The sequence below is a fragment of the Diadema antillarum genome, unplaced genomic scaffold (assembly GCF_040938485.1).
Source record: "Diadema antillarum isolate AM-2024a unplaced genomic scaffold, OU_Dant_1.0 seq00001323_RagTag, whole genome shotgun sequence".
NCBI classification, from domain to species: domain Eukaryota; kingdom Metazoa; phylum Echinodermata; class Echinoidea; order Diadematoida; family Diadematidae; genus Diadema; species Diadema antillarum.
In genome coordinates this window covers 651,254-665,613 of record NW_027272094.1, presented here as the reverse complement: position 1 = coordinate 665,613, position 14,360 = coordinate 651,254, and the positions used below count along the sequence as shown (strand labels likewise).

Below are 14,360 nucleotides of genomic sequence, written 5' to 3'. Positions count from 1 at the left end.
ATTTTTTTTTTACAGATAAAATGTGGTGTGCCCCAGGGCTCAATATTAGGCCCCCTTCTCTTTTTGTTATACAAGTATATCAATGATATGTCGTCTATATCATCATCTATATTATATGCCGATGACACCAATATCTTTTATTCCCACGATGATATGAAAACGTTAGTATCTACACTTAATGCAGAGCTACCAAATGTATCAAACTGGTTTAAGAATAATAAATTATCACTTAATATTGATAAAACAAGTAATTATATTCATTTTAATCATATGAAAATTCACACAGATTATTTTGTGAATAATATAAGGATTAATAACGTGCTTCTTCAACGAAAAAAATTCTATTACGTTTTTAGGCATTTTCATTGATGAAAACTTAACCTAGAATGATCACAGACGTCATGTTACAACCTGTATTTCTAGAAATAGGTATTCTTTTAAAGATGAAAGGTTATCTTCCTGAACATACTCTTTTTATGCTTTACAATTCTTTAATCCTACCACATATTATGTATTGTAATCTAGTGTGGGCTGCAAGTGCCAAAACTAAACTTAACTCTGTTTATTTATTACAAAAGAAAACCATTCGCATCTGTACTGGCTCGCAATACTTAGCCCACACCAATCCACTTTTTTTATCAGTTAAAACACTGAATATATTTGATATAGATACTTTTCACTCTCTGCTTTTTATGTTTAAGTATTTGAACAACTTACTTCCAAACACTTTTCAAGATTTCTTTAAACTGAATTATACCGTTCATTCGTATCCTACTCGTAATTCGCAAAATTCTCATTTAGTAAATCTCAAATTATTAATTGCACAAAAAACTATAAGGCATAATGGACCAAATGTTTGGAACACACTTCCAGATTGTGTTAAATCATGTAAAACGTTCTATTCTTTTAAGGCTTTATACATTGAAAACTATGTTACTGTCAGATTACAATTTATGAACATATCTGAATACAGATTTCGTTTTATTTGATCGCATTTCTTTTCCTGTAAATTGGATTTAAACTACAACAAATATACGCAATGTTTCTGTGTCTATCATTTAATTTCATTTCCATTATCTTCAGCATTGCGGCACCATCACTTTCATCTTCATTATCACATTTTTCCTCATCATTACCCTGTCAACATCATCATCATCATCATAATTCACTTCCCTTTTATTCGTATCTACGCACTAGAATATAAAACATAATGCATTTACAGTGTATTATATTTTGTAGTATTCCCCCGTTCCGCAAACAATTATGTGTATTATGTAGGTAGGTCCCTGGCCTGCCAATTCTTCTGCATAATTTCTCCGGGAATTATTTGGAAATTTGGTAATACGAGTTATGTTTTGTTAATGGAATTAATCCATACATCAATTTTCCTTCTTTGAATTATGTGCATTGTAATCTGCTTACTGATATTTTATGTATATTTTATATATATATAAATTGTGTTGGAAGAAAAATAAATCAAACAAACAAACAAACCAAAAGTAAATGAGAAGGCAATGAACTTTAAGTCCTGATGTTTTTATTTATTCATTCATTGTTAATGATATGTTACAAAGTTTTGGTTTAATTTCATACCGTGAATTACAACGTCGATATGAATTGCGAATAGATTTTCTTTGCTTATATATATATATATATATATATATTTCTTTTTTTTTTTTTGGGGGGGGGGGGAGGCATGGAGCTACAATTAACTCCGTGTAATGCAGCCTGATTAAGATTTGTCCGAAACGGGTTTGATCAACATCGAAACTGGTATCGTGGCTGACGTTCAAAATTATAACATCCATTATTTGTTGAAATACAGTTGAGGCAGATAGTCTGTGTTTATCCTGTATAAAGATGAAGAAAAAGTACGCATCTTTATTCGTGTCAACTGTCAAGAGTTCAATGAAATATGAAATATGGTCGGACTTTTTGTTCTTGTTCTTCTATAATGATATAAGATTAAGCTTGTTAAGCCAAACATATCGTTTGCCTGTTTGACATGACCATGATCGAGATAAGAATTAATTGCTAATTTGACAACTGTTCACTGTGTCTCAAGTGTAAGACCAGTGCAGTTCCAATAATTCAAATCAAAATGTCTATCACCTCTAAAGTTTAACTTTGTATATCACATAGAAAAAGAAAGGTGAATTTAGGGGGAAAGTAGTCAAAATACTGTAATATCAATGTCTTTGATTTTGTTAGCCTCTTGCTAGAAAGATATTGTTATACCCCCGCGTACACGAAGTTTATAGGGGTTATAATTTTTATATAGGAATCAGCGTGAGGTCGCTCGGTCGGTCGATCGAGCCGTCCGTTGCAAATCTTGCGTCGCGAGCTCCTTCTACAGTTTTGAGGCAATTTTACTGTAACTTTAATAGTTTACATGATGACATTGAGGTGTAGATGTGCACGACATTTTTTTTTTTTTTTGGTGTGTGTGCGTTTGTCTTAGAAGGCGTTGTCATGGTAACCACAATTTTCCTAAAACTTTGTGCAATTTATTTCAAATGTAGTATGTACAATGATCTATAGGTGTAGTATTGAAAGAGAGAAAGCATTGCCATGGTAACCACAATTTCTTCAAAACTTTATGGGGTGAACTACTTCCACAGTATTTAAGCAATTTACTTCAAATTAACTATGTCGTGTCTATGATGATCTATAGGTGTAGTTTTGCAAGACACTCTTTGTAAATGTACCTGGCAAGGTGTAGCCATGGTAACTGCATATGTTCTTGAAACTACTTCCACATTTGTCAGGCAGTCAAACTCGTACTCTCAAGGTACCAAAAACATACACGCACACACACACACACACACACACACATAACCTTTTATCAAACCCTGGTTCCATTTTTTTTCCCATATGAATCTAGGCTGCAGGAGCGGAGGTATTATTCACCCTTACTTCTTGTTTAATTTATAAAGTAAAGAATTTTCAAAGCTTTGTTAGTAAATTGCAGTTTCTACTTGCTTTTGGCACACATTTAAACTTGTCTGCTTTGTCTTTTTCCTTTGTGTGAATTGAAATGTTAGACTTATCGAATATTTTCGTATGGACATGTACACGTGTATGTCTTTCAAATAAAAAGAAAAGAAAAAACTCTCTGAGTCATGTCAATATATTGCAGTATCGTTATTGTCTTTGGCATATTTATATTTAAAGGGATCGTATAGTCTTGGTTGATACCTAACTTCAGGTTTCTAACACTTTTTGGTGAGATAACGAGAAACCTCTTATGAAATATGAAAGAGTAAAACAGAGTAATCCTAATAAAAGCCTGGGACCCACCTTTTATTACGTTCGCTTTGTTTTACTTTGTTTTACGATGTCTTAGCCATTCCAAAACATATTTTCATCCAATAAACTTTGAATTCCTAATAGAATGGTACAAAGTATGCTCTGTATTATTTCATTCAGTGGTTTCTTGGTATCTTGCAAAAAGTTAAAAGCTCAATCCTCATCTCCACCAAAACTATACCATTCCTTTAAACTCAGTCGTTAAGGGTTTTTACATGTGTGATTTTACATCTTAGATTAACAGAGTACTTTCACATTGATGTGCATGTATTTTGAATATCTTCATTTTCTGTTTTGTTTAAACTAAGAAGGGTAGAGAGAATTTGTTTTGTATATGTCACAAAGGGTTATAATAATGTTCGAAAAGATGCGATTTTATAGCGACTTCATTACAATTGCAAAGCCATTTCGAGATGTTTCGAACCAAACTGAATTGATGCAATCAAAATATGCATGCTGATTCATATAGAATGCAATTTTCTCTTTTATTCCAATATGTATATATCAAGCACGACAGACTGGTTATAAGAATAGGCTATAAGATGCAAAAACACTATTTTGCTTTAAAACACTTCGCAGGGCTGTATTTATAGAGAGTCTGGCTAACTGCTAAATTAGACGCCATGTCGTTACTCAGCGTATTACGCGTTAGTTGGTTATTTGGTTATATCGTGTACTCTCAGACGTCATAATGAATGCAAGCAAAATAAAGGGTAATTAACAATGGGCACTGCGTCAGAGCGCAATGTGGTAACGACATGGCTCCACGCAGATCACGGGACCAGTTTTGACCAGTCGCAGGCCTCTAAACGCATTTATGGCGAAAACCGAGTTGGCCAGACCTTCTTTATTTAGCGCACTTATACTTCGACATTAATAGGAAAATGTATGTAGACGCAGATGTTCAATTTTTACAATGTCAAGATCGCAATTATAAGCACAGTGTACTATATGATTATGATACACCCCTCGATTTTTTTTTTTTTTTTGGAATTTAGGCCTTTATCCATCATTCAACTTTCTTCAGTTCTTAGTACACCTGTATATCGTTTTGGTAGTTTCGAATAGGCCTATGTATGTTCTATATTGTAGCTCTGAGGTTTCTATCGAAGGCAATTGTCTCAATTGAATAGCTTCTACCGATTCTGGTACAGAGTGTTAACACCGAAATCATTGGTATATGAACAGAGCAAAGGTTGTAAAACTGGCTTCTTAAAACACTTTTACTGTATCAGTCCTATCCTACTTATCCTAGCTTTGCCAATCATAAAAGCGAAACGTGAAGGTGCAATCTCATCTTAGGTAAGTTAATGATAGAAATCTATATTATTGATGTATTATGATCTAATTATGAGTATTGATAACAAAGCCTTGTTTCCACATTAATCTCATACACAATCTGTGTAATACAATATAGTATCATTCTTATAGAAATAGAAGAAGTAGTGGTATTACAACTCAATAGTACATCGGTCATGCACATCAGCTGTCACACCAACACAACAAACGAACAAAGGTCTGGTAGTATAATTAAGCAAATCAGAAATTTTCAGTTTCTCAATGTCAATGTCACTTAAGGGTCAATGCCATGAGAGTTGGCATGATTTAAAGAATATCTATCATAATTGTCTTCTAACATCTTGTTTGAAATCTGACGGTACATCTCGCAGTTTTTGGGAAACAATGGACACAAAATCTTGTCACTCGAAAATACGCTTTCCATTAAATGGAGAGTTTTGGAATTTTTCGGAGTCCGGATAATTTCTGTGGAAATCTATTGTTTTCCCCTCCATCATAAGACGTTTCAGTTTTATCATTTTAAGGGAAAGGTTTGAAGTACCTCTTTAAAACATACTAGCTTAGGAAAGTTATCCTATTTTTAGGGGTGGCCAAAAGGGGACAGAATCATGACTTTAATTCGCAGACTTTAAGAACTGTAACAGTAGGGCGATACGAGCAATTCAGACTGTCTTAGTCTGTAACTTTTAAAAACATCGCCAGTAGCATAATCTGGCGCCAAAAACATTAGCGCAGATGTAGAAGCAGAAGCGACGCTGCCGCCCCTCTGACCCCTCACCATCGGTCCCCATCTGCAGCCACTGAGACATTCGACCGCTGCACATCCCGCGGATGATAGGTCCGTTGGCGGCCTGGACGTAGTCAGCCGGAATTCATTCCTGCGACGCGGTAATTCTCTGTCTCCATCTTGCTCGAGACCAGGTCGATGACCTGAATGAATAAACAGTCCATGCGAGGGGGGAAAATAAAGTACTCTGTTAGATGAATTCAATAAACTCAAATCAACATCAACCATTCGGAACACACACACACACACACACACACACACTAGAAGCAGGCATGTGTAATGGATGGGGGCAGAACTCTGAGAGCTTTCAGCAGCCATCGGTACAAAAGGCATTTCAAGTATAATGCTTTCTCCTAACAAACAGAAAATCAAGTTGGTTCTTTCTTTTCAACATAAATCGCACTGTTTAAGTTTCAAAAGTTGTAACGGCAGATAGCATGGAGGGACACACGCCCCACACACACGACAACTCCACTTCCCGTAACCATGTAATTTGGGCCCTCGAGCTTTTTTCAGTTGAATTACTTACACACACATACACACAAACACAAATCATATATGATACATTATCATGTATACATATATATACACATATATATACATATATATAAAGGGTGTATAAAAATACGTTACAATTTTTAAATAATTGTCTGAATTACATTTCAAAATATTTGGAAGATTTTTTTCTCATTTATGGATGCTCAATGGTCTCATCGTTTTTGTTCACGCTGAACACTGACGCTTTTTGTTCAGAGTATGAAAAATGACTTGCGTCAAATTGAAAGAAGATGGAAAATTCAGCCAGCAATCCACATAAGTGATCCCATTCAAACAAACTGCTCTTTTGCTGAAAGCTTTGATTATGTTATGAAAGTCTGAGATTTTTTGTCAGCTTTATCGTAATTTTAACCATTTCATTTCTAAATCAATTGATGAGAATCAGAGTGTGTAATTACTTCGAGATCACAGTTTTCACAATACACGGACACATCAATACTACACGCCAATTATTCATTAATGCGGTAGTGGTACCAAATTAATCAACATTCAAGTCATTCATCCCATTAAGCAATCAATTGATTGACCAATTGATTAACCAATCAATCAATAAATCAATCAAATCATCAATACATCAACCGATATATCACTTAGTCAGTCACTAAGTCGTTCAATCAATCAGTGAATCAGCCAAATAATCAATTAATTACTTTTCAGTCATTGAAATAATTGGCTGAATGAAAGAATAAAGTAACAAATAAATCAGTTTTTCAAACATTGATCAACTTGCCTTTAAGCAACGGGGGGGGGGGGGGAGTGATATTCCCTATGTCGATCTGCCACCTTTTGTAAAACATGCATACAATTGTGACTGACTGATTGTTTGATTTATTGATTAGATTGACTGAATGAATGATTGCTTGCTTGCTTGCTTGATTGATTGAACGATTGATTGAATGATTGATTGATTGATTGATTGATTGATTGGATTGATTGGATTGATTGGATTGGTTGGATTGGTTGGATTGATTGATTGGATTGATTGATTGAATTGATTGATTGATTGATTGAATTGATTGTATTGATTGAATGATGTGAGGATGCATCAATATTATGCTTTTCTAATTGACTGAGTGACTGGCAGATGGGTTCGATATACTGTGAATGATTTGCGATAACTGTGCTTAAAAGATCTTGATGTTGTTAATCAACCTTCCATAACACAATGGAATCATTCAAAACATTACAGAAAATCACCAGAAAATTCCTAAACTAGCATAACATCAAAACTGTGAGCAAAAGAGCAATTTGTTTGATTGAGAACACTTATTTGGACTGCTGGCTGGATTTTCCATCTTCTTTCAATTTGGTGCCAGCCATTTTTCACACTCTGGACAAAGAGCGTCAGTGTTCAGCCAAACGTGAAAAAAAAAGATTGTTTTCTGATTGCACTTGATATATGAGACTATTGGGTATCCATAAATATGGAAAAATCTTCCAAATATTTAGAAATGTAATCTAGACAATTCTATCAAAAGTGTAACGTTCTTTTTTTTTTGCTACGCCCTGTATATATATGTATGTATACATATAAGGACTATAAACATGCACACACAAAACATGCACGTGTCATATATTTACAGTAGCATACGCAAACTTTATAAAATAATGATACCTGATTGTGTTCCTTGCTCCTGGTGAAGTTCTTTGCCCTCTGTGCCAGTTTGTCTTCAAGGGCGAAACCCACGCACGTGTTCTGATCATGGATGTTCATAAACACCACGTTCTGCCGGAAAGGATTTACAGAAACAATTTTGAAATATGAAAGAAAGATATTATACAGAGGGGTGAAGGTTCAGATGATTTGAATCTTGGATCTTGAATCTTCGCTACATGTATTTCACACTCTTGACGTTTCTAAAAATTGAATGGAATTATTATATTTCCCTTCCACAGGGTATTTTATTCATACACATATTCATTAAGTGACATTAAAAAGAATTTTTAAATACAAAACGGACTAATAATTCAGTCATATACAAAAAGTGGGCTGCTGCACTTGTACATAATATGGTAACAAAATTTCTGTAACTTTTTTACAACATATGATTCATATTATTCTTTTTTTTTTTCATTGGAAAAAACAACCCTGAAAATATATTGGGTATAATATAATTTTAATCAAATGTTCAAAAACATTTAATAAATAAAGACCATTTTTTTCGCGAAATTCTTTTGTCTACAATTCATTCGACTTATACATTTTCCATCTCAAAATAACATTTTCAATGATATATATTGGCATGATATATATTGGAATAATATATATTGGAATGATATATATTGCAGCTATTAGACCACTATCCCAAGAAAACAAAGCAAATACATGGGAGGGAGCATTATGCATTTTTAGAATTGGAAATTCAATAATCTGACGGAAACTTTGAGTGGAATGTCCGGAAATTTGTATCAGGGAAGTAGTGTAGTCTACTATCTATGGAGGAAGACAAAACGGGGGAAGGACGTGGGAGGAGGCATTATTCTTTGACTGTAATTCAACAATTTGGTGCATATCTTTGGTAGAATATTTGTCAATTTGTCATTTGTCAATTCCCAAAGTTGTGGAGCAATATGGCAGCTTTTGCATTTTTAGAATTAAAATGGAAATATCTCGGATACACATTTTTGATGGAGAATTGGGGAAATTGTCAAAAACTACACTAAAACCTAACGGGAACCGAGCAAGGAGGGCGTGTTTATCCGTGGGAGGATTGTACCCCCCCCCCCCATGAGATAGAGTTTTTGCATTTTCATATAAATTGAAATTCAACAAATCTGGCGCACACTTAAGAAGTCGAAATAGTTTGACAGTTTTTACAAAATGAAAAAGGGCAAACGATTTCTCACATTTCGGGAATAACTGGGAACGGGGAAGGGGGCAACATTTTGCCGTAAAATTTTCGTACAGAAGGGGTCCCCTCCCCCATCGACAGATCGACATCCGCTGATAACTAGGCAACTCATCATGTTGTAGGAAAATGGCTGTGAGTTCGTTCGTTTTTTGAAGTCCCAATTTTCATTTTAAAGGACAAGTTCACCTTCATAAACATAAGGATTGAGAAAATGCAACAATATTAGTAGAACACATCAGTGAAAGTTTGAGGAAAATTGGACAATCGATGCAAAAGTTATGATTTTTTTTTAATTTTTGTGTTGGAACCGCTGGATGAGGAGACTACTACAGCTTGTGAGTCATATGCGTACAACAGTATAAAGACAATATAAAAGAAAATTCAACATATTTTCACTTTTTTCGCATAATAAAAGAGCAATTGACTTTCCTCTTTCTAAAGGCAGGGGGAATAATATTACCCATAACATTTATCGGTAACGAGTCAGGGGAATGTGTACTTTTGTCAAAAGATGGAATTTTGTGAAATTCTCTTTATATTTTCCTTATATTGTTGTACGCATGTGACATCTAAGTTATTCATACACTGCAGTAGTCTTCTCATCCAGCGGGTACTGCAAAAAAAACTTCAAAAATTCATAACTTTTGAACGGATTGTCCGATTTTCCTCAAACTTTCAATGATGTGTTCTACTAATATTGCTACATTCTCTCAATCCTTATGTTTATGAAGGTGAACTTGTCCTTTAAGTAAATATATCAAAATTCAGATGCAAGTTTCTCCACTTTGTCTCCCTCTACAAATTGAATTTGTTAACATCGCAACTGCTGATCTGTAAATTAACAAACATGTCGGAAAAAAGGAACCAGTGGGACTCGAACCTGTCATCTATACACTGCTTTCCGGGCAGCGACACTACCACCAGGCTATCCCTGGTTGCCGGCAGTGACAAGATGAACATGGAACAAATACCCAAGCTCCGAAATTCCGACATTGTTATGTTAAGTAGCCTAAGGCGGACAAGGCATATCAAATGAAAGAAAGATATTATTCAGAGGGGTAAAGGCTACCCGGAAAGCAGTAGATGACAGGTTCGAGTCCCACTGGTTCCTTTTTTCCGACATGTTTGTTAATTTACAGATCAGCAGTCACACTACTTGGCAGATGCAATCTTAACAAATTTAATTTGTAGAAGATTTGAATTTTAGGCATAAAAATCGTCTTCACAATCTAAAAAAAAATACAAACATGCAAATATGAAGAAGGAAACAGAAAAATGCAATTAAATGGCAACTACACGTTGACAAAAGTACGCAATTCATCTCATTAAGATGTTCCACTTTGTCTCTACGCATGTGTGTCCTGTTCCAAACAATTCTGATTTCAACAATTCGTAAAGTACCACCACACCACCCTCCACACATCCAACAGAAAACGAGCCACCTTAACCAAACAAAAAGTTCCACAATGTACAATTTGTACATAATCACAAATAATTTTGAAAAAGTCGACTCCAAGAGGAAGGTATAAAACGAAAAATTGAGACGAAAGATGAGACGAAAAATCGAGACCGTACAGTCAGGAATAACGCACGAAGTGGACGATTCCATTATTGTTTGTATCATATTTTGTGTAATTTTATCATTAATATCATTATAATCTTATGAATACTTTATCATGTTGCTATTGCACTCCATAAAAAAATAAATAAATATAGGGAAAACAACACGAAATCAAACTCACCCGATCGAAGTCGATGGCAATCGTGGCTGGCGAGCTGCCGCTGAAGTTACCAGGAGCGTTGATGAGAACGGTGTTGAGGGCGCTGTTGTAGGTCACGGTTTCGGAGGCAGACTCCCCGTTTTCGCCCCTCAGCTCCACGTGCCCAGTCTGCAAATCACGTAAACAGTTTGTAAACACAGCCTTGACTCTACAGGTTTAATCGGTTGTGACGTAGCGACTTGTGTTTGGGCACGATATTTGAAGGTTCAGCCAATATCCTGATACCTTTCAAAAATTAGTCTGATGTGAAACGCATGTATCATGATCAGATAAAGTGCTACTACGTCCATGAAATATGATCATCTGCGTAATGTGAGTTTACAAAATGTGGCCTTATAACCACAGTGGAATCCACACACACACACACACACACACACACTCACACACAAATCTAAGGTTAGATTAATGCTACAAAATTTTGGGGGACAAAATTTTATGACCATAATCAAAATGGTATTCAAAAAAATATGTAAAGTAGATGTATCTTTGCACTCACAGAATCATGATCCAGGACTTGATTCGGGCGACTACTGTTTGTTGGTTGCGCGCAGTGAGGACTCCCCTTGTGAGCCATCGCAGTGATTGTGATGGCACCGGCTACAAGCAGAGCTGTGATGAGTACAGCGGTACAGGGGATTCTCCACGAGGCGAAACGCGAGGCTTTTGGAGGCGCCGTATCTGCTCCCATCTCGGCGTATGGTGGCAGGGCCGAAGAATTATTGTCGCACTGTGGTAGGCAAAGGAGGAGGTATGTTTTGAGGTGTTTGGGTGTGAAAGTTTGAATGAGCAGATGTGAACTCCGGAGGTATTAAAGGAATGGTATAGTTGTTGATGACGAGATGATTCAGCTTGTAACTTTCTGCGAGAAACTTAGAATCCACTTGAAATGAAATGTTACAGAGTATATAATTCTGAGAGGAAATCTAAGTTTGCTTGATGCAAATTGCTTTTAAAATGGCTGAGATATCCAATAACAATTAAAAAAAGTAATCCTAATTAAAGATTAGTATCACCGTTTATTTGTATCAATTTGTTTCGGATATCCTACCTTTTTCCAAACTTCATTTCATCAGTAATAAACTTTGAATTCAACTTAGAATGATATCAATCGCTTTCATAATTCGTATAGGAGGTTTCTCACAATCTTGAAAAAAACCATATCAACGGAAGTTAGAAACCTGAAGTCAAATATCAACCACAACTGTACCCTCTCTTTAATTGTGCAAATATCTAGCTGCATGTAGAATATCAACGTCGATTATGATAATTATCATGATAGTGATTATGATCATTGCCAAGCATGCCACTGCAAATAGATCTGTTACTTAATTGCTGTATTCCTTGAACAGTTGCAAGGAATTTAGGAATTGCAAATTCTTTGAAAGATTGCAATGAGGCCTCATTGCGCTTAAAAACTATTACGGAAAGTGTTACAATTTAATTCAATTCAATAGTTTTCTATTTCCATCAAAACAAAATACATGATACAAAGCGGTACATGTGTCAGTTTGACTTCATGCAGCGGGAAAGGACAGTTCATTGAATACAATATAAGATATGTGCACGAATGGTATTATAACAATAAAAACAACAGTGCGCACTGGGTTGTCATGTTAACAAAAAAGAAGAAGTAATCATAATGATGGAAAAGTGTGCTCAACTAAAAAGCTAAAGCTTGTAGGACGTGGAACACTGAAAAAAAAAAACAGCAGCAGCTACACCACTACACCAACAAGATGTATTTATGTCAAATTGATCTATGTAACATTGTACGTTTATGATCACTGAATGAAGCTAATAAAGTTTGAGTAATAGCTTGCAATTTATTCTGCATCTAAAAGGGATAGACAAGTTAAGTAAATTAATGCTTCAAAAACACAATTAAATGTGCGAATAATACTGCCAAATCATTTCTGTGATGTTAAAAGTCCGTGTGGAAAGCTTACCTGTGATTCTGATTTCTCCATGGTGAAATCGTAGTTGATGAAAGACTGTCAGTGGAAGAAGTTGCAAGGTCGACAGTTGAAGGAGTGGGTAAGATGTCCGCTCACCGTCCAGTTGTCTGTTGACAAGACACTGCAAGTTCACGTGATTTATAGCAAAACGCTTGGGCGTGGCTTTGTAAAAACTCAAATTTCACTAAAACTCCTCGTGCTCTGATTGGTTGGAACCAAATCAATGGAGCGCCCACCTAAATCTGGCTTTCGTTCAATATGATATCAAGTTTCACCCAAGATCCGTCTTTGGACGAGATGGTATCCCTCTCGACCAAAATGTATGAATGGGTACTTCGCAAAGCTAGTGTATCAATATCAATGGCAGGTCCCTCGGGTAGAGCGGTGTCAACACAGTAGAGGTTTCCCAGGCGTGGATAAAAAGATGCATTGTTGTTATTGTTATTAGGTGATCCGAGTATCCTCTCGGATCACCTATTGTATCTGTACGGATTCTTTCTTTAGGTGATCCGAGTATCCTCTCGGATCACCTATTGTATCTGTACGGATTCTTTCTTCTTCTTCTTCTTCTTCTTTATTTCTTTCTCCTCAAATCTTGTGCAGCGGTTAACTCAAAAAGTCCCCCGCCTATCACTTTCAAACTTATACCATGTATGTATCATGTCCTAAGGACAACAGATCTAGTGTATCAATGTGATCAGTTGACCGTGACGTCATTATGACGTCATTATCTGAAATCACGTTTACATCAATATCTCATTAATGGAACGGAATTTTTGAATGAAATTAAGATATCAAATAGTTCAAGTCAAGGTCTATTGATATATTTCATAAAATTTGGTCACGTTCATAGTAAACGAGCGCGTACGCGCGCGTTGAAATTTAAACATGCTCTAATCAACCTCAAAATTGTTTTGCACACGTTTCAGGTCATTTACAGCATTTCAAAAAAAATCGACGGACGCGTACGCGCGCGCGCATATACGCACGCACAGCTCATATGCAATAGAAATTTCCCGTTTTATCGCACGGATCGAATGTCTGAAATGTCAAGGAATATTTCTACCAAGTTTCAAGTCGATCCGACTCAATATGACGTCATACGGGCCAATCAAAGTTTAAATTCCGCGCGCGCGTCAATGGCGATATACAGTGCAACTATGCCAAAAACCGCCAATTTTAAATCCGATTTTACTCGTCAGGATGGACGGTGACCCCCCATTTTCTTTACATATTTTGAAAGCTGATGAGTTGTACATGTCATTTCATGGGGTGGTAATGCTGACAAAATGATTAAAAGATATCAAATTTCTTAATAAAGTATAAAAAGTGAATTTTCAAAATGACGTCATCAAATTTCAAGTTTATTCGAGCGTATCTCACTAGTCCTTTGTCAATTTTCACCCAGATTTCAGTATATTTTAGCTTATTTAATGTTCTTACAAACAGAAAATTACAAAGTTTTGATTGGATAACGGTATCACCTCGTAAAAATGGATTGAAAGTAATCTTGTCAAATTTGACCAGTTTACGTGTTATCTCTACGGGAGTGCAGTTTTTCTGGAAATGAAAATTGACATGACTATCTTTATCGAGCACTAGCTCACTTACCCTTCGGTAAATTTCTCCCAGATTTTAATATGTTGTAGCTGAGACTTTACGCTACCGTAAGTGTGCCCTTCATTTTTTCATACGCTGTCGGGATCACGTCAAAGATGTTGGTTGAAATTCAAGCTTATCTTCGATGTATTGAGATATTTCTTTCTTTCTGCAACTTTCTTTGCAATAACTCAAGAAAAACACGCCCTATCACTTCCAT

General features: G+C 35.8%; 1 protein-coding gene across 1 annotated transcript; it reads right to left on the bottom strand.

Annotated features, from left to right (window-relative positions):
• Nucleotides 1-3,959: 3,959 nt before the first annotated feature.
• On the bottom strand, nt 3,960-12,654 carry LOC139708264 (uncharacterized). Its single transcript, XM_071620235.1, has 5 exons — nt 12,533-12,654; nt 11,083-11,313; nt 10,548-10,694; nt 7,569-7,679; nt 3,960-5,538 (listed from the first exon to the last, which is right to left on the bottom strand). The coding sequence occupies exons 1-5, from the start codon at nt 12,551-12,553 to the stop codon at nt 5,470-5,472; spliced, it is 579 nt and encodes a 192-aa protein (XP_071476336.1). The 5' UTR covers nt 12,554-12,654; the 3' UTR covers nt 3,960-5,469.
• Nucleotides 12,655-14,360: the final 1,706 nt, after the last annotated feature.

Bases quoted from the DNA above. Each gene is read 5' to 3' on its own strand.
- LOC139708264 (XM_071620235.1), bottom strand. From the start codon at position 12,553: ATGGAGAAATCAGAATCACAG. The intron at 10,695-11,082 runs GTGAGTGCAAAG...CGTGATTTGCAG, and splicing joins AAGTCCTGGATCATGATTCT to ACTGGGCACGTGGAGCTGAG. The intron at 5,539-7,568 runs GTATCATTATTT...TTATTCATTCAG, and splicing joins GGAGCAAGGAACACAATCAG to GTCATCGACCTGGTCTCGAG.